The sequence below is a fragment of the Convolutriloba macropyga genome, chromosome 3, assembly GCF_964194025.1.
Source record: "Convolutriloba macropyga chromosome 3, txConMacr16.3, whole genome shotgun sequence".
NCBI lineage: Eukaryota > Metazoa > Xenacoelomorpha > Acoela > Convolutidae > Convolutriloba > Convolutriloba macropyga.
In genome coordinates this window covers 54,935,340-54,956,795 of record NC_134470.1, presented here as the reverse complement: position 1 = coordinate 54,956,795, position 21,456 = coordinate 54,935,340, and the positions used below count along the sequence as shown (strand labels likewise).

At 36.4% G+C, this 21,456-nt stretch overlaps 1 protein-coding gene across 1 annotated transcript in view; it reads left to right on the top strand.

Moving 5' to 3' along the window:
- LOC142336287 (uncharacterized) overlaps positions 1–21,456 on the top strand; it is a 279,116-nt gene that overhangs the window by 43,967 nt on the left and 213,693 nt on the right. The window contains exons 10-12 of the mRNA XM_075385000.1: positions 7,993–8,287; positions 12,777–12,965; positions 13,554–13,759. Of these exons, the coding sequence (XP_075241115.1) occupies positions 7,993–8,287; positions 12,777–12,965; positions 13,554–13,759 (690 nt within the window). The remainder of the gene's footprint in view (positions 1–7,992; positions 8,288–12,776; positions 12,966–13,553; positions 13,760–21,456) is intronic.

The window sequence follows — 21,456 nt, the reverse complement described above, 5'->3', positions numbered from 1 at the left end:
TAGGGTTCGGTTTAACCAATTTATGTTGCGTGTGTGTGTGTGTGTGTAATAGTACCAAATTAAACTTTGGTTGGTTCCTGCTTTCATAAGATCATGGGAACATTGCAAGACAAATTCAACAAATTTTATAGTGCGAGGGCAAAATTAGAGGCTGAACTTAATAACATCTAGGGTGAAAATAACAATGCTCTGGATAGGCAAGACAGGAAAACTAAGATCGAACGTCTGATTGTAAAGTGCAAGGATGCTTTTACTAGAGTAGTTGACAAGGATGAAGAGCTCTTTGATCTGGCACAAAAAACTGAAGATCCAGATGCTGCCTGTAAAACCCTTGAAAAAGGGTTAGAGACTGTAACAAAGAAAACTGACGAGTTCATTGCTGCTGCTCAAGGGTATATCAGTTCGGTCCAAGACACAGAGACAGCAGAGCAGTATACTTCTAACCATTCAAGATAAGTTTCACATATGAGTTCCCAAAAAGATCAAGTCAGCGTCACCGAGACTTAGAACTATCAAGACTTAAAAGGGAGGAACTTAAGAATTAACATGAGGCAAAGCTGCGCATTGCTAAACAGCGTCTTGAAATCGAAAATTAAATGAAATTGCGAGATTTGGAAATTGAGCAGCTTGACGAGGATCAGCAGACGGTTCGGTACTGACAAAATGAGCAAGTTCTTAGCGGTAAGAAGTTCAGTCAAGAGCAAGAAACTTTTTCAAGATTGGGCCAATTCGTCAACGGCCGGGAACATGGCAGCTGTTGCAAATGAACCGAGTTTGCACTTTTCTAGTTCCATCGCCCAATCCAACCAATCAATTGTCCAACGTCCTTCTTCAACTCAACCTCTAAACTCACAAACTAATCTCAATACACATGGTCAAGTTGAAGCCAACATCAACCTCCCTGTCCATGACCTGCAAGAACCAAGTAGTAGAACCAATGTAAACAATGCACATAACGCAAACAACATCATGCAAGAGCAGCAACAGCCTCAACATACGCCTCCAACACCCCCAAAAAACTTTGGTATGCCAACTCAACTAAACGCCCCAAACACAGCCCGACAACTGTCTAAAGCAACAATGAACTTCGATGGTTTACAGTTAGATCATCAATTCCCTCGAAGGTCGAGCATACCGGAAAAGTTGAATTTAGTCAGTGCTCGTCATTCACCACCTTTAAATGCACTCGTTAATGCTCCTCTAGGACCTATTCCGCAACATGTACACATAATTGTACCAGCCCCCCATCCCCGGTTTTAAACCCCGTACCACTTCCCGTTAATCCCACCAGCATTCCGTTTTCCTCCTTCGCCGCCACAAGCCCTCCTACTACGCGCCAATAACCCCGTGGCGAATAATGTCAATCTGTCACACCATTCTTCGCTTGCACCGTTCATTTCCTCCGCAAAAGTTTTTGCAACACAATTACTTCATTCATTGCCCCCACAAAAGAAGTTTCAGCCCCAAAATTTTGTCCCCATAACCCACGTATCTTTTGCTCTGGATCCAAATGTCTGGCGTTTTCCGACAGCAGTCCCATCTAATGCAGTACCACTTGTACGTACATCTGCAAACCTATACACCGTACAACCGGCCCCGTTAACGAACCCTCATATCACTAAATCGCTCCGCTCTTCTCATGTAGAAGCAGCAGCAGGGTCTCAAAATTACGTAACATCAAACTTCACGCAAGCGAATCCATTTACTTCTTCCACAGGTATCGCCCCACCTTTGTCACTCCGGTCATTCCGCCAACTTATGGAGTTACCGTTTCGAACCTGTTGCGTTGGAGTGGCCCGCCGCATCCCACACCTTCGGCTCCTTCTTTGGATTCCGCAGATTTGATAAAGCAGTTGGCGGACGTAATCACTTGTAAGAAGAACGATCCATTGCCTGAGTGGAAATTTTCACAGTACAATGGTGATCCCCTGCAGTTGCATGAATGGTTCGTACAATTTGAAAGCGCCATAGACTCACAGTCCTTGACTGATGATGTTAAGTTAACATATTTAAAACTTTTGTAACTGGAAAGTCTAAAACCGCTATCGCTGAGTTCGCATACTGTGGGGTAATGTATAAGGATGCACTTAAGACACCCGAACGTAAATTTGGCCAATCCCAGGTAGTGGTCAGTGCACACTTAGACCAACTCAGATCTTTTCCATCACTAAAAATGCACAATAGTGATAACATCATAAACTATTTTGCAACAATTTCAGGTCTTGTTGGGGTCTTTAAATCACTTTCAAATGACTCAGAACTTAAGAGCGCCTCGCTTCTCAACACGGTTTTGCAAAAGTTGCCGCCCAATCTGGAAGGGTCTTGGTCACTCTTCACAGTGAAGAAATATTGGGTTAAGCCAACACTCCGTGAGTTCAACAATTGGTTGAAGGAGAAGGCGGAGGCACATGACTTAATGAAAAAAAATTTCATCAAAGGCAAGAACTGAGGATAACACCAACTCAGTAGTCAAGACCAAAGTTGCCTCAAGAACTTCTGCTGCTATTACACAAACTAAGGGCACTCAAAAGCCAGCCTCAACATCGGCAACGCCCTCAGACCCTCGCTGCACCGCGAGTAGAGGTAATCACCGCAATTGGTCAGGTATTTAAAGGGAAAGTCTCCCACTCAGCGAGCAAAGGTAGTGGCCGAAGCAAAACTGTATTTCTCATGTTTGAGAGAAAAGTATATGTTCAGGCAATGCCCAAATCCTAGGAAATGCAGGAAGGACGGATGTAACAGCTCCCACAATACACTCTCCATGGAGCTGAGAGGGTTTATTCATCAAAATCCCTCTCAACCAACAATAGTAATTCTAATGCTGTCGCAAATCGAAGTTAACTTTCTAGTATCCAATCATCGATTAAGAAAACTACTTTGTCATCTGTGAGTAATGTGAAAGGCGTCCTTCAGGCGACTGAATTACAGTTGACGAGCTCTTCTGGTAAAGATACCACGGTTTTAGTTTTATGCGATACCGCTTGCAGTAACTGTTGGGTGTCCAATGATCTTGCAAATAGACTTGGTTTGCACGGTAAAGCGTTGAAACTAACCGCCAAGGGTATGAATTCCGAGGAGGTTGTAGACACTAAGTTGAACTAACTGAAACACCACGCGACAACCCAGCGTTTGAACCGTTTAAAGCCATCCCTTACGTAAAGAAAGATTTGAATGTAGGCGCCGTTGTGATCAACATTAAAGCACTTCAAGAAACACACCTGCACCTATCAGTTCTAGATCCGGTTACATAATGCTATGGAGACATTGAGATGATACTTGGACAGGATGTGTATCACGCCATCCGACCGTTAGAGTACTTCGCTGCCGACGAGAAGTGCTCGCCCTTCGCTGTTCGCTTGTCAATAGGTTCGGTTCTAAGCGGCCCTCTACCGTCGTCTTCAGGTTCAGTCTCCACTTGTTTCAAAGCTAATGTGGAGCAGAATTTCGAACTCGCTAGTCAGGTAAAATTTTTGTACGACATGGAGTCGTACGGCGCACTTAAGCAAGTAGATTCACGATCCGCCTCGGATGCACGTGCGCTTGATATTCTTGAAAACACCACTTTGCATAATGGAAAAAGATATGATGTCGGAATAATGTGGGCTGAAGATAACATTGAACTGCCCAACAATTACTTCTCGGCAGTGGTTCAATTGAAATCTTTGGAAAAGCGGCTTACGAAAGACCAGACTTTAAGGGAAAATTATTCCAATACCATCAAAGAGGACTTAGACAAGGGCTACGTAGAAAGGGTCAAAGACGCTCATAAGAGGGAAAGTTGCTCGCGAAGAGAGTGGTACCTACCACACCATCCGGTTGCTAACCAGAACAAATTGGGCAAGGTTCGTAGGGTACTAAACGAAGCAGCTAAATTCAATGGCGCATCGCTTAATAAGTCAATACTCACCGGACCTGACTTACTACGGAACCTAATCTATGTACTCCTACTGTTCAGACAACATCCATTTGCCCTATCCACCGACATCGAAGGAATGTTCCTCCAAGTTGTAGTTTTACCATGTGATCAGCCTTCATTGCGCTTTTTGTCGCGGGAGGACCCCACATCAAATGTTGTGGTACACCAGTACACACGCCACATTTTTGGGGCAAAAGATTCGCCACCTGCGCCAACTACGCAATTCAACGCACGGCAAGTAATAATGCTAAGGAGTACTCAGAAGCTGCGAAAGCCGTCCTTGAAAACTTCTAAAAGGACAGTTACTTAGACTCAGTGGAATCCACCGAGAAGGCCCTTATTATGTCGAAGGAATTGCTACGTCTTCTCCATCTATGTGGGTTCAAGCTAACTAAGTTTGTAAGCAATGTACCAGATCTGGCTGACCGAATTGATGGGTCTGATCAATCCACTGAACCAAAGGTCATCGTTTCATCCAAGGTGGATTCAATGCACGTGCTTGGGCTCAAGTGGAATAACGACAACGATACTCTGGTTGTGAGTAAGGGTACTAACAGCACCATCACGAAACGTTTAACACAGCGCTTGGTCTTAAGTCTTGTGTCAAATGTCTACGACCCAGTTGGTCTTGTCGCACCGTTTACTGTTGGTACTCGGTTAATCTTGAAAGACATTTGGCGTGTCAATGGACAAAGTTGGGACGACGAGTTACCTAAAGACATAGTTGACAGATTCCTTTCCTGGTGTTTTGAACTGCCGCGGTTAGTTGAGATCACTATACCAAGAAGTAACTTTTCAGGACCATTATGAAATTTTTGAACATCTTGAACTCCACATCTTGAACTCCACATCTTCAACTCCAGATGTTTGGTGATAGCCTGCAAGACGTATTCAGTGCAGTAGGTTATCTTAGGGCCCAAGTAACTTGCACTTCTGGGAAGATTACAACAGAGCTGGCATTTGTCCTGGGCAATACCCGTGTTGCACCTATGAAGATTATGACAGTTCCCAAGTTGGAACTGCAAGCCGCTCTCCCCGGTGCCCGTTTGAAAAGGGAAATCTGTCAAGCATTAACGGTTACTGTGGATAAAGTGTTTATGTGGACATATAGTACCATCGTCTTTCAATGGACAAACTCAACCAATAAACACCAAATCTTCATTGCAAATCGTGTTTGTGAAATTCTGGAGAACACCAGCGTTGACCAATGGAACCACGTCACCACTTGTGATAATCCGGCAGATGCTGGCACGCGTGGTATGTCCGCTGAAGTTTTGCAATCTAGTAGCTGGGTGAGGGGTAAGCGATTCCTTGAGAACTAAGCAATTCCTTGAAAACTAACCTGACTTCTTGAGAACTAATCAATTCCTTATCGAAACAAATACTGACGTCGTTGATAACATCAAGCTCGGCGTTGAGATGAGATGATGACTCCATCTCATCTCTAGCCGCATCCGTAGCCAAGCCCCCTAAGGAACAAAGCATTAATCTAATCCCGTTTGAGAAGTTCAGTTCTTATCAAACACTACTTCGTGTCACCGCATATGTGCTCCGTCTTTTACCATCTCATGAAAGTTACCGTACCGCAGACGGCAGCTTAGCGGACCCTGTTGAGCTTGACGCAGCCGAGCGTGATCTCCAGTACCTGGTTCAAGGAGAGTCTTTTAATACCGAAATAAGGGATCTTCTTAGCAAAAAATCCGTTAAGAGGAGCAGCCGCATTGCTCAGTTTACTCCGTTTATTGGGCCTCATAGTCTCATCCGTTCTTCTGGTCGACATACTGTTTCTGCGACATACTCATTTAAAGAACCATCATCAGGGCATCGATTACTTACGGTCAAAGGTACAGGAACGTTATGCCATCCTTAAACTACGTTCCACGCTGCTTTCCATCGAATCATACTGCGTCTTGTGTGGAAAGTTCCGTGCAGCAACCATTAAACCTATCATGACAGACCTCCCAAAAGAGTGACTCGCATACCAGTCTCCTCCCTTTACCAACACCGGGGTTGATTACTTCTGCCCATTCTACGTCACAGTTCGTCGGACTACAGAAAAGAGGTGGGGATTTCTCTTCACTCGTCTCACAACTGTTGCTGTCCTTGTTGAAGTTGTCCCGTCCATGGACACTAGTTCCTGTGTAATGGGAGTGGAGCGGTTTGTCTCCTGTCGGGGTACTCCTGCTATGATTTGGTGGGATAATGGTCCGAACTTCATTGGAGCGGAAAAAGAGCTCAGTGGATGTATTCAAAAATGGAACACGCTCAACATCGCCACAGAACTTGCACATAAGGACACTAAGTGGAGGTTTAATCCGCCCAGTGAGCCACACCAAGGTGGCATCTTGGAAAGATTGGTCCGTAGTTTTAATAAGGTACTGTACACCATCCTCGGTACACGCCGCCTCACAGATGAGGTGTTGAACACTACTTTTTGTCTTGTTGAACACGCACTAACCGCACGTCCGTTAACGCCTATAAGCGCCGACCCATCCAATCTAGGTGCAATAACACCTAACCATTTTCTACTCGGTGACCAAGCAACCGGAACTCCGTCTATTGTTGGCGTCAACGAGTTCGATCATGATAAGCAGTACGCCCGTGCACAGTCCTACACCAATGCAATTTGGGCACGTTGGCTTCAGGAGTATGTACCTGCGCTGAGCCGTAGATCCAAATGGTAGACGCCTGCCAAGCAGCACCTCAAGGTTGGTGATTTAGTTTGTATCGTTGAAGAAAGCAACCCTAGGGGATACTATCCAACTGCTCGGAATGAACAATTCCGTTATGGCTCCGACAGCGTCGCCCGCTCCGCCGAAGTACGCACGTCGTCTGGATCGCTCGTCCGCCCACTCCATAAGCTTGTACCGATCTTCCAGCGTTTTTTTCAGGGCCGGAGGATGTTACCGAGTAAACTAAATGAGCAATGCTATTTGAACATAGCGAGAAATCTATTCAAGTCACGTCCAGCGAAAACGTTTATTACGTCATATTTTTTAACCATGTAAGCCTTTCAAAAAGATTAAATGCACAAAAAATCTCTTCTAATTTATGTAGAGGGGTCGGAAAAAATTGGTTTAACATAATTTTCGTTGAGCCTACTATTATACTAAATTGATTGCGCTCATTTTAGTCTTAATAATTTTATGTTTCAAAAACTTCTCGGTGATCAATCTTAGACTAAGACCTGCCAAAAAATGTTACTAAATCTGCCGGTTTGATGCATTTGGGCTGGATGTTACGTTGTGTACAGTGGCCATGAGGCTTGATGCTTATTTGTCGAACGTTGCTTTATATAGCCGATAAAAAACTTGAATAAAAGTTAACGAAAGAGTGTTTTAGCACCTTTACTTGAACTCAACTTTATCATATATGAATTCCCTGATTAATGTTTCTCGCGTTTTATTGTAATAATGTTATCTGGTTCGAGAATAGGTTTTCAAGTATCTGCTAAAAGCTAAAATTTTTTTTTTTGATTTCTTAAATTTTTGCTCTAAAAATTGTAATCAGCCTAGTTATAAACTGATTAGATGACTATTTAAGTTTACCCAAAATGGACACAAGTTGATGTAGTTTGACATTGATTGGGTTTAATTGATCTTATACCTTGTATTCGACGACCAGCAATAGATTCAATTCAAATTTTGCATTCTTTGCTCAGCTCTGGTCATCCAACACAACAAATCTTATAAGATCTTGCAAGATTCCTGCCTCCAGATTATATTTTAAAAGATTTTGAAATATTGACCGTTTTTATAAGATATTATAAGACAAAGAAACAAAACTTATAGGAATCAAGTTCCGCATTATAAGATCTTATAAGAACATTGCACAGCCTATAAGTGTATTGTAAGTTACAATATCAAGATAAATCTCATAAATTTCTTATTAAAATATAAGATTAATGCAATAGCTTATAAAATTAACCGGAAATGTTGTAAGTGGTTATAAGAAATGGAATCATCATTAACTAGGAGGGCAAATTAGTTTTTGCTCATCTCTAATGTTTGTGTTTTCCCCTCGTTTTGGGTAGAAGCAGAATTAAACTTCTCATTTATTGGTACTCCCTCGTGTAGAAAGTGCGACCAGAATGCCCAACTGATGGTTTCCTATTCTGCGAGACCACTTTGAAGTGTCACCGGGCGGAATCCCCGTGTGGTGGGGTGGATTCGGAAGAAGCCAACTTCAAGAAGGTTACGAACGGATTCCGAAACACCGAGAAGTACGACTTGAACCGATTCCTGGAGAGCTGTGGTTGCCAGAGCATATTTGCCCGGAATGCTGGCCAGACGCTGACCAAAGTTGAGCCAGGGGATTTCCTGGTGGTAGAGATTTTCACAATATATGCCGAAGTCAAATACTACATTGAAGGTGAGAAGCTTGGCTAATCAATTTTCAACTGATTTAAGTGAGATAATAATTTTTAAGTGATATAATAATGTCTTTAGGTGCAAATGCTACGTACACTTGAAGATTTTTTTAAAAAGCATTACAAACATCAAATAATACCACATTTGAGTTCAAGTTTAGGCTAATAACGCCTCGATCGTATTGCACTTCAAAACATAAGTGATCGCTTGTCCGAACTCATATTATTTGCGTTTTTTTTCAAGAGCTCTTGTACCATTTCGTCGCTGGAGATGCGCATTCTAGTTTCATTATTAAAAAAACATTCTGTCAAAAAGGCTTCTCGAGCTTATTGGTACACCATTTTGAAAGAAAAACAATTCTTTTTGTTCTTCAAACAAACTTTTTTGCGGCATTCCTTAAAAATAAACCATATTTCTGAAAATTCGTCTAACTGTACCACTGGAAATTGTATCGAAGCAAGAGAACGCGTTATGAATCAATCTAATACGCTCCGCTGAGGTTTTGGGATGTTTCAAAACATTGTTAACTAACTTTTTTTCTGGATTTCTTTTTGACAATTTCGGGTGTTTCACACAATTTTTTGGCTTCGAGACTGTTATTTTTCAGGTAGCATTTGTATGCGTACTGCGCACTGAAACGTTATTTCAAGATCTGTTGTTTTTGTATTTTCTTCAATGAAAAGCCGACATCTCGTAACGTAAGAACTTGAAAAACAGTGCAAGTCCAAGGCGGTTTAACCGTCTTTTCTGTTTAAGCGGAGAAAATGAGAATGAAATTTTTCTTAAAACTTCTAATTTTCATCTTTTTTTTGTGCATGAGAAAATCATACTTATGAAAAAAGTATGCGGTAAGTAGCTTTTTGGTACCATAGTCTATAATAGTCTATGACATTTGAAATTCCACTACAAAACTGAAGTTTGTTCCGCCACTCATAATGTAAATATACAAATCACAAAAACTGAGAAAAATAAGTTTTTTTTGTGCCAGGTAATCAGTTTTGACAACGATAGAACAAATTTTAATGGTGACATGTTTAAATTTGACACTGAGTTCATGAGCAAAAAAATGTTTTTTTGGAAGAAACAAACACTTTAATTGAAGAACTATATTTAGGGTCTCCAAACTACAACTGTAGATTGCAAAGCTACCGATTGGTTGGCCATAAATTGCTTATGCTGTGCTCCTTGAGGGCAATTTACATCTGAAAATCATCATCGAATAATATTAAAATAATTGTTGAGAAATAATTTATGCAGAGATCAAAATTGCGCGTCACTTAAACCAAATAAGCTGAAAAGTTCAAATATTTCCTGGAAGTTTTTAACGATGAGAAGTGCCTAAAAAGGTTGCCAGACGAGAAAAGTCTGGCTGAAAAGGGCTGATTTGGCGTTTCAAAAATCAGCCTAAGCGAGTGAAGTCGAGCCAAATACTTCAGCTAGACCCTTGACAAAAAGAAGAAATAGCAGCACTGTTAGCAGTTTTTGTTCCGAACCCACTTTTGGGGGGGGGGGGGAGGAACTATATACTCGATTGGGTTTTTTTGTTCAGACAATTTTGGCCGATCGATTTATTCATCGTAGAGAGTTGAGACTGGTATCATTAAAAAACTTGTCCAGCGTAGAGTTCGGAAAATAAGAGATTTTTTGAACTTCGTGTTTTTTAAGGAATTATCGAGGTTCAATGTTTTGTAAAAACACGTGATGTTTGGCATGATTTTTTTTCACTTTTTTGTTCAAATTAGGATATTTGTACAAGAATATCAATTCAAAATTACATCAGTTCAAAATACATTTTATGATACAAATGAAACAATCTTGTGTTTCTAACAGATTACAAAACTTAAAAAGGGTAGTTTTGTCTCATAGGGCAGTTTACTATCAAAAAAGTTCGTTTTCTATTTGAGAGCTTGTATTTTAAAAACAATTTCTTAATTTTTTAAAAATTTTTATCACTTTTCTCAAGAGTCCAGTCACTTTTCAAATCCATATTCTGTTCATTATAAGCCTCACTTACAGTCAAAAGATGCCCAACAAACAAATAAATTGTTTTTATGGAATCGCTTAATTTTTTTTGGCTCCGACTCTGAGTATTCATAATTTTATCTGAAAATTTGATTTTCTTTTTGAGTCTTTAATAAAATATTGTAGTCCTTTGATATAGAACCGTTGAATAAAAGCGGAAAAGATTTACTAGAGAGCTCTAATTGAGCCCATGTATTTATTTGAGTGGCCAGCTAATGGCTGTTGAGACTTCAAAAATAATTTTTCGAAAAAAGATCATTTGAATATTAGCCGATCTTTAACTTGTTTCTGTGAACTGTAAGTCGGTCTCACTACTTACAGGAGCCCTTTCTTTTCTACTGCAATTTAAATACATTTAATTAGCGATTTTTTTCTTATTTTTGTCTTTATGACTTCGATGCAACGACTTTTCATAGTTTTTGTTAAAACTTGCGGTTATTTTTTTATTTTTTCATTATTTTAAATCTTTTGGAAATCCTATTACTTTATCCTATTTTGCCAGTTCTCATCTTATTACTGCCAGTGTTTATTTCCGGTTCTCAGAAGACTTTCAATGGATCATAGATAAAGTTTGCAGAGAAAAACATATGACTTTAATGGCTTCGACAATATCTTCTCGCACTTTTCTACTTATTTTTTTTTTGGTTTTTGCCTGTTTTTGTTGTCGCTTTCATAGTTATGCAATCGTGATAACTTATTGATGATTTAGAAATGACACAAATTGTTGCCAGCTCATCGAAACATAACTTTTTATAACTTAATATTAATTGATTTCCGTTGAATGCTATTGAAATTCCTGGCTTTGATACTTGAGGTTTTCTCAAAAATTTCGTGCTTTTTTTATATTTGATCAAGTTTGTTGATTTTTTGAATTTATTTTGTTCCAAAAAAACTTCCTTGTTGTTAAAAAAAATTTTTAATGATTAGCTCATTTTTTAGTGGCTTCATTTTTTTTCTCTTGATTTTTTTTTCAATTTGCTGTTTTTTTGCATGTTTCTTTTGATTTTTTATTTAGTCGTTAAGAACTGAGAAATCATATAGTTTTTTAACTGATTCTTCAACGAATGAAGTTACTAAACGCAGTAAGTTTATAGCAAATAGTCTTAAACTTATGATATTGTTTTTGTTCAAATGCTTTTTAAACTTTTTAGTTGTTTTGTTATAACTGTAAATTTCTATCTAATTCGCACCATTGAGAGTCCCCATCTACTTGCCTGTGGTTTGAATAATAAAATGGCTATTGATTTTGCGTCGTAACTGATCTTTTAATTGTTTAACAATATTCGTTTTCATACAAGTTTTGTTAGTGATCAATATTTGTGTTCGTTTTTTCTTTAAGCTCATTGGTGATATAACAGATCCCTATGATTTTCAATCGAGGTTCAATTCTTCCTTATAGTTTTAACTGAACTGAAACAGTTTAATTAAAATTTAAAATAAAAAAAACATTTAGTCCGTTTCATCTTCATCTTTAGTCCGTTTCTGTGGCATAGTCCAATCAAAGAGAGTTTCTATTGGTTTCGTAATGACTTTTTAGTAAATTTAGTATGAAGTTTTTTTTCGTTAAAAGCTAATGCTTTTTAAAACGTTTGTAATTATTTGGTTTAAAAAATATTGGTTGTTTTCGAATTTCGCCTCATTATTGCTTCTTTTGTCAGCTTTTTACCTGGTTTCTTTAATATAAAGTCCCATCGGCTTTGTAGTAACGAAACAGTAAAATTGCGAAGTTAAGTTTCTTCTGGTTGTATTTTGACGTTGTTGCTAGGTGCTTATAAGTTTAGATGTTGAACTTTTCCCGTAAATTTTTTTTTCATTTTGCTTATTTTGTTTATTTTTTTTCTCATAGTGTTATTAGTGGCGCGAGATTTCGTGAGCGCTGTAATGAGGCATGGCATCATGTAATTCGTTCAGTATTTTGTGTAACGATTTTTTAACTTATTTTTGATTATCATTTCATTTGGTTGACAGTTATGCCAAAAATGTAGATGAGCGCGGGTCGGAACATCATGTGCAAACGCACATTAACGAACCTACTTGTTAAATTTTTAAATCAAACTATAAAAATTGAATAAAGTACAGAAAAATTAACAAAAAATAATTAAAATCAACCGAATGTTCGAGCCAAAAACGTGAAACTGCTATAACTCCCCGAAAAAACGAGACCCGAAAAATGTTCCCATTAAACTGTTCTACGCTCAAGGGGCTATCTTTTTATTCTTCCTGGGCGTTGCTGTGTTAATTGTATTGATTGGTCAAAATTGACTGGACAACCAAACCCAGTTGAGCTTATAATTTTTCCTCGCCTATGAGGATCGGAACAATAATCATGATTTAAATAGAGAATTTAACCTAAGATTTTATTTCTCCTTTTCCTGTAGAAGGGTGTAAAAATTAATTAAGGGAGTTACAGATTAATATTCTCTGGTGAACACAAAAAAGTTCTGGCCATTATTGTTGGATAATTTCAGGCGATTTGAGCGCGGCCAATGAAGACTTGATAGTTCTGGACAATTCCTTCATGTACAAGAGACGAGTCCAGGGCAAGATGTCTGTCAAAGTGCACATCTATGAGGAGCACACCATCGATCTGAGTCAGCTTGCAGTTTTGTCCGAAGTGGGCAATGCGTCCGTGTTTGCCCAAATCGATTACAACAGTAGTTAGTTTCATAATCCGAATTTTTTGCATCATTGTGAAAGCAAGTTATTATACGTAAAAGCTGCGCGGTGTTCGCTAACGAGATGCACTAACTAAGACAGCTGTTGAGGGCATCGGGGGGGGGGGGGGGGATGGTTAAAGACACCTGACTAAAAACCTACAAATAGAGGTCAAAGAACGAAAGGACTTCTGATCAGATTTTGATCAGCACCATAATGCACTGATTTTTGACTAAATTCTGAACTAGAAGGTACAAACCATTACTTCTATGAGTTAATAGGCTAGACAGATAAATACGATTTTGAGAGCATATTATTGCTTCAGTCGCCTCTTTATCGATAACTGAATTTTCTCTCTGATTTTAGATCTATTCTGCTTCGGCATCCCCAGCTTAGTGGGCATATAACTTTTATGCCCCGAAGCCCATGTGCTATTTTTGACATAGAAACGTGCTATATAACAACATCTAAATTGTAATGGGGGGCATACAAAACACTGGGGGCCCGAAATCGAATAGATCCCTGATTTTTTATCTGGATACAGAGAAACCTTCATGGTAATAATATGCCCAGTGTAAAATGCATTTCAGACTGTGGCAGCTGCGGTTCCCTGACCAGCGAAAAAGTAGTCACAGTCCAGTCTATTCCAATCTTCAATTCAGTGATACCTGCCACCCTCAAAGGTACCCCTATTGATAAGTACGAGATAGTCATTGGACCTTATAACTCTGGACCAATCAGCATCAATGCATCTGGAACTGACCTGCGATACGCATACACGACTAACAGCACCAATGTTAGTTTTGATTGACGCATTGTCTTGTCAGAAATTAATAGAAGCAGAGCACAGTTAACTTTGTCGGAGTCACTCCCCCAGTGATTGTGGAATTTTTATCGTGTAAGATCTGACAAATTTCGGACAAAACCATCTTGCTAATAGCCTGTAAGGGGATGCATCTTCTTATCAGATCTTATAAGACGTTTACCAGATCTTATACGATAAAAATTCCTCTTATAAGATCTTACACGATAAAAATTCCTCTTATAAGATCTTACACGATAAAAATTCTTCTTATAAGATCTTACACGATAAAAATTCTTCTTATAAGATCTTACACGATAAAAATTCCTCTTATAAAATCGTACACGATAAAAATTCTTCTTATAAGATCTTACACGATAAAAATTCTTCTTATAAGATCTTACACGATAAAAATTCCTCTTATATGATCTTATACGATAAAAATTCCTCTTATACGATCTTATACTATAAAAATTCTTCTTAACAAAGCAGGCATATTAAAATTCATTCGGCAGAAGCCTCTTATTAGGGACCTTTACTGCACATATGAGTTCCTTTGACCTTAAACAAATTCAAATTAAAGTGCAAAAGTCATTTTATTGAGTGAGTTAAGTTTGATCAAAATCTAATCACGCAATTAACCTAAAAACTTTTGCTTCAGAAAATTTGACTTTTTCAGCTTTGCTGTGTGAACAAATGTAAAACGAAATAAGAGCGTCAAACTATCAGTGGGAGTGCCGTTCAGCGATAGGTTGACTTTAAAACGGATTAGAAGGTTGAGATATCTGACCATTTACGATTTTCGCCAGGTACATCATGAATCAGTGAAAAATGTTATGTTATAGCAAGTCAAAACGTTTGATCAACAATTTTACTGGAACATTGTCTTTTTCTCAGTCTCAAAAAAGTACTAAAATTTGTTTTTATGCGATACTTGCAACATAATAATGATTCAAAGTGAATGGACTCACAGAGAAGTCTCATTTAGAGAGAAAAAATTGATTTTTTTAATTTAAGATTTCAGGCAAAAATTCCACTTACACCATTTTTTTAAAACAATAGGTTGCAATTTTCAGTCCCAAAATTTAAAATGCTTTTTAATTGTCTTAAAAATTGAGAATCAACTGCTTAATTTTTGAATAAATTTTTTCATCAGATCTTACACGATAAAAATTCTGGTAAGAGGAATGTTTATCTTATAAGATGTCTTATCAGATCTTACACGATAAAAATTCTGATAAGAGGAATGTTTATCTTATAAGATGTCTTATCAGATCTTACATGATAAAATTCCTCTTACCAGAATTTTTATCGTGTAAGATCTGATGAAAAAATTTATTCAAAAATTAAGTTGCAGATAAATTGTGGCCGTATAATAAATTTTTTCATCAAAGGAAATGGATAGTATGTGAGGTCTCGTGTTATTAACTGAAAATTGTATGAACGGAGGGCTTTACATACAATTAGGCTCCCAATATTGATGAGACATGGCCTATGGTTATTACCTATTTTAAGTAGCCGTCAGTGCTTTTCTGAGTTTCGCCCTGAGTTTCCGATTATCAGCTTTCTAGATTACCATAACGCTCATTCATGCGCTCTGTTAAAACTTCTATGTTTTCAAAGCCCTTTAGGTTTTCGTAATATAATTCAGCAAAGTGATCAAGTCAATAGAAAAAAGCACTTATATAAAATCCCAAAGTGTTTGAAAAAATCAATAAAGTGAGATTTAAATTGATCAACAAGGATGCTCGGTAATGTGCGTTCGCACATTAAGTTCCGACACCGCTCATCTACATTTTTCACTTAATTGTCTACCAAATGAGGAAGAGATAAAAAATTAACATATCGACACATTGTTCAACAAACTTTTAAAAGAATAAAACAATCTACTCTAGAGGGCCTATGAGACCTGTGGCTACCATAATATGACTACCAGAAAAGGCGGCAAAAAAACCAAATAGTTACAAATATTAATTACGACCAAAACTCCTTGTCCATTTTTTGAAAACCACTAATAGCCGAATCAAAATGGCATCAGATAAAATTTATACTAAGAAGATTAACCGGTACTTTTTTGGAAAAAAATATGGGACTTTTCCTCAATGCGACTTGGCAACAAGTCGACTAGAAGTGAGCAAAAGGAGCAAGGTATATTAAAACATTGCAATTTTTTAAAAAAAAAGAATAAATTCGAACTGATTTGAAACCCTACACATCAAATGAGATCATTGAGAGAGTCTGTTATACCTCAATAGAGAGTGACTGAGGCCATTCATTGCCCAGGATATAACATACGACTACAAAAAGAACGACAAAAACACGCAATAACGAAAAATTTGCACAAAAAAACTATGAACGAAAACGATGTCCCCCCAATCAATTAAACATTAAGTTGATCACTAAAACAATAAAAATTGTCGTTTGCATTTTTTACAGTTGACAACAATTGTCAATAAAATGATGCCCATTATTGAAATACTGTGAAAATAAAACAAAAACCTACAAAAAAGGGCAAATATGCAAAAATCACGAAAATTGTTTTTATGAAAACTGGTTGTTCCAAGAAGAAAGACCATTTGAGAAAAAAAAAACTTTATGAAAAATAAATTGTATTTCAATAGATAAATGATGTGAATTATATATAGAGAAGTTTAGCGACAATTTAACAGAAACAAAATTGGCAGATATCAAAAATCTATCTCTTTTTTTATTAAAAACAATTATTTTCAAGATTCATAGCCAACAAAAGCTTTCAATTAAAAGAGTAGACAGTTTGTCTTGCATCTACTCGGAAAACCAATTGCGATTATTATTAATGAAACTAAATAACAAGACTATAAAATAACATTAAATACAAGCTGAACTAATGAGTTTCACAAACAGTTTTAAGAAACCACAGTTTTGAAGCCATTAAAAATATAAAATATTAAACACGAAAGTGTAACATCTTTATTTGCATATCTATTGATCATCATAACGTCATTTGTAAAACGACTATCACAAAATGACAAGAAAAAGAACCACAAAAACTGAAAAGTGTCTAAACTTCACAAAATTCTTCTGAAACAAATTGTCTAAGCCCGGAAGACGTCATTTAAAACGTTTAAACAACAAAAAATTATTGTTTGATTCGCAAAAACATTAAAAAGAGCTCTAAATAATGAGGCTAATTTACGAAAATGATACAAAAATGTCAAATACGAAATAAACGCTAACCACAACAAAAAGTTGAAGAATACTATACTCTCTTTTATTCGAAAATCAAAACAACCATTAGCTATTTACCGATATCAGTTATTGAGTTCATTTATTATCTATAGTTGGCCACTGAGACTTTTAATTACCCAATATTTGGCATATCACAACAAAAATTAACAACAAATAAAGGGCAAGAATGAAAAACTCTACCAATTTCTGCAAGAGAACGGTGTCGCAGCCCTTCAAACCATATCCTAGGTAAACAAAAAATATTTTCATTTTCAAATCTTGTAAAGTTTTTCTTCAGTTAGATTGTTCAATAATTTGACAATTTACAAAAGTAACAAAAACAACAGCAAAAATAGGCAATTATGCACAAAAATCAGAAAATTTTGTATAAAAACTCGTATTACCAAAAACAAGAAAACCTTCTGTTAAAACAATCGGCCACAAAAATAGTTTCTATTCAATAATCTATTCTATAGGGAGGAAAGTTTGACCTGTACTTACTGAGAATAGGCAAAATGTTGACTAAATTAATATAAAAAATTGACAAGTTCAGAAAATCAAAGAAATTTCCTTAAATCAAATACATTAAACAACATAAGAGACATTAGGTAACAACGAAATGAAAAGAAAAGGTTCACTTGCACCTCATGGGGAACGAATGTAGATATTTGAGTGGTTAAGCTTAAAAATCAGACTGCCAAAAGAATAACAATTGAAGGCAAGAGACAAGAATTCAGTTAAATTTTACTAAGACTCTTCCTCAAAGCCATAAAAACCCTTTGGTTCTCCGAAAATAAACAGTATCTACATTTGGCTTCAAATTTACGTAAATTGGAGCTGTCATTAACAGAGCCGTGAAAAAAAATTTTGTCAGTAATTAACATAAAGAAAGCAAAAGCAAAATTTTTTGAAAAAAAGGCAGCGTAAAAATAAAAACCAAAAAGTCTCTGTTTCTAAGTATCCATTATATTATCGAAGCTCTCCCTGATTTTGTCGCGCACCCAGAAAACCGACCAAGTGTTCCAAGTTTTTACGAAATAGACCAATTGTTGAGTGGAGTTCTTCAAATATTAAAAAAACAACGATGCGTTTTGTACAGTTATCGAGTTAAATCTGCAAAAAACGGCGAAGTTTTAATTCCAAAAATTTTTCATACGGCGCCTAATTGCAACTAGCACTCTTTTTGAGATTTGGGAGTCTGTGTTAAAGTTTCTATGTCATTAAGTCTCGCAAACTTTTACAAAGTAGACCAAAAAAGCTTAAGCTTATTTTGTACCAATTTTGATGAAAAAAGAATGAATTTTGAAAATTATATCAAAAATTTCAGCAAAAAAAAGTTCAATCAAACAATTCGGCAACGCTTATCTGTATCTAGCGGTAACAACAACAATCTGATATTAAAAATTTTATATTATTTTAAATTATATTAACGAAATTGTGCCAAATTTTAGCAAAAATTACTGAAAATGTGAACAAAAACAGTCGAATGTTCACAAAATTTTAAGCCTCGATAACTCCCTGTAAAAACGAAAATCTTTTTAATTCCGTATTTCACGCTGGACGGGCTTCTTAATGTTACCACTCACAATTCTCCACGATGAATATATCGATCGGCCAAAATTGACTGAACAAAAAAAACCAGATGAGTATATAGTTCCTCCCTCCCCACTAAAGTGGGGGTCAGAACAATTATTGCAAATGAACTCAATCAATCATCAGAAAAAAATAACTACAAAATTTGAAATCAACCAAAACTGAAATCAATCACTACTTAATGCATTTCTTATTAGCTAAATTAATATTAAGTGCGTTCAGGACTTTATGTCAATTTTCAGAGCTCTGGGACAACTTTTAAAACTGAAAACAGTCTTATTCGTTCCGTAACAGTTAAAATTTCAGGCAGTCGTCTGTGGTGAAGTATTTGATTATTTTATTTTTCAAATACAATTTTATGAAGCAAACAATTGGTCACATTCTTAGTGTTTAAGGAAGGTAGGCTTTGTTTTGTATTAGAAACATGAAGCTCTTATTACTAAATTTTTAAACTAAAAAAGCGCAATATAGCCTTTGTCTGAATTAAGTTTTTAGCATCAGAGAATTAGTCCTTTTAGATGACAATTACGCGTTTTTTGGATGACAGCACTCTCAAATCTGGCTAATATTGACTTTAAATTATCACTAACGTGTTTGTTGTATAGTTATTTAAAAAATTTGTCATGACAACTTTGGTTTTGACAGCCAACATAATACTTGTTCAATCGGGTTACAATATATTAAACTACCAGAAATTGAGTACAATATAGTAGACTAAAACATTAAATAGCTCTAGCTACTGTAATGATTTTGCCATCGTCTATGAGGCCTGCTCTAAGAATAGTACAAAAAATAAGGTTAATTATCACATCCAAAGCCCAGTTTTTTTTACTATGTCGTCTTTGAAATTTTGAGAAGTGATGCTGTTAACTTGGTGATAGGCTGTGTAAATTGAATATTCATGGGATTTTAGTTTTCACTTCCTCTTCCTGGAAAAATCAATTGGGTATTAGATCTGCAAACTTCAGCGTTGACTGAACAATTGCTAAAATTTTCTAAACATTAGAATTTTCTTATCAAAGTTTAAAAAATGCATTACACAAATTACAAATGGTTTTTACTTTTTCGATGTCCCGATCAACTTAGTTACGACAAAACCTATATGCTATTTAACATATTGTTAAGTAGAGTACTAAAGAACAAAGCAAAGACATCAATTGCAATTTTAAATTTTAAATGATATTTAGTGTCGCGATCTAATGGTTTAATCCAATATCCAAATTCTAATTTTTCGAACTCCATAATATGTATAAAATGTGAAAATCTCACAATAATGCAAGAAAAAGTCGGAAACAAATTTCCTCAAGAATCTGCTCACGTTTTGCCAGTATTTTTATAAAATGGTTGCAAATTGCTCATCCATTTGCTTTGATCAGAAAAAAAGTATAGTAATGGATTACTGTGTTCAATATTGAGAGTTGTGTTTAAATTCATGGTTTAAAAACGCTTGTATTTTGATCAACTGTATGAAGTTATCATCAACTCAGAAATTACCAAAAAAAGGTTCTCTAAGAAGTCACTCCGTTTCTCAAAATTGTATATATGATCTAAAAAAATTAGGGATCTATTCTTAATTCATCATTATTTGGTGTCGGGCTTCGTCTCAATTCCGTTTTGCCTCACATCATTGCTGTTAGGTTTACTAACGAATTCGTACATACAGATGTAGATCTCTAACTATTACTTATTCAAAAGTGTTTGAAAAAACTAAAAAGCACTTAATTTTGAATAAAATTCGGGAATCGTAGAATAGAATGAAATATAAATCTAAAGCATAATAGCAGGTCTATAAAAGCAAATTAAAAAAAAAATTTCAAAACTTTCACAAAACTTTAGTAGAACATATGTGTGGATCCCAATATTAATTTAAATGATGCATGTACATAAAGTTTTTTGTTTGCATGCGATCCGGAGTTAGTTGGAAAATTCTCCGCAGAAAATGAGCACGAATAAACGGCCAAAAATATTGAGGAAAACAGTTGAATTGGTTAACAAATAGAGGGCTAATATATTCTGTTCTGATGACTATGAAACAGCCGACAAACCTGCAAAAAAACCGTCAAAATGTTATAGGGGGCTGATTGCACCCTGACTTGGCCTTAAGCTATAAACTTCAAGCAGCCTAAAGCAACATAGGAAACTCCTATAAACAGCTAACAACTAATAAAAACAGTGCTGCAGTTTTACCTCACATTCAACAGTATAAAGTTGTTTCGAGTGCTTAAAAATCTACAGAACAGCCCATATTATATCTTGCAATTGTCGAGAAATCTATGACAAACAAGTAAACCAAAAATCCAGACAGAAACTTTGCAAAAGAAAATTTGTTGGAAAGCAATTTAAAGATAAATCATTCGATCATGGAAGAAAAATCTACTTTCCAAAAGCCGAAAAAAAGGAGTGCAACCTCATATGGTCGCCAAATTGAAACAAATTCATGTAAAGGCCAGTAATAGTTCCGCTCAGCTATCACTATTGCAGCTATTAATAAAGAGAAAGGAAGAGAAGAGATAACCGACGTTTTTAAAGAATCGTTTTCCATTACACTACCATCTTTTTGCATCTATCTCTAACTTTGACAATTTTTTTGGCCAATGACACTTCTTGAATCCCTAGTTTTTTGGCCAATGAACCGTTGGGCGTATAAATTTTTCAGTCATTGACTCTTTTGTGCATTTCGGTCAATAACATTTTTCAGTCTGCGCTTTTTCGGACATTGACCTCTTAGGAGAACAACTTTTTCGGTCATTGACCTCTCGCGATATTTCCTCTTAACCATGCTGCCCAAGAGCTCTTAAAATGTTATTCAGGAGCTCTTTAAAATTCTCTTCAGAGACCTCTTAAGTATGCATTTTCGCCTTTTTGTTAAACATGGTGCCTTATGAACTGTC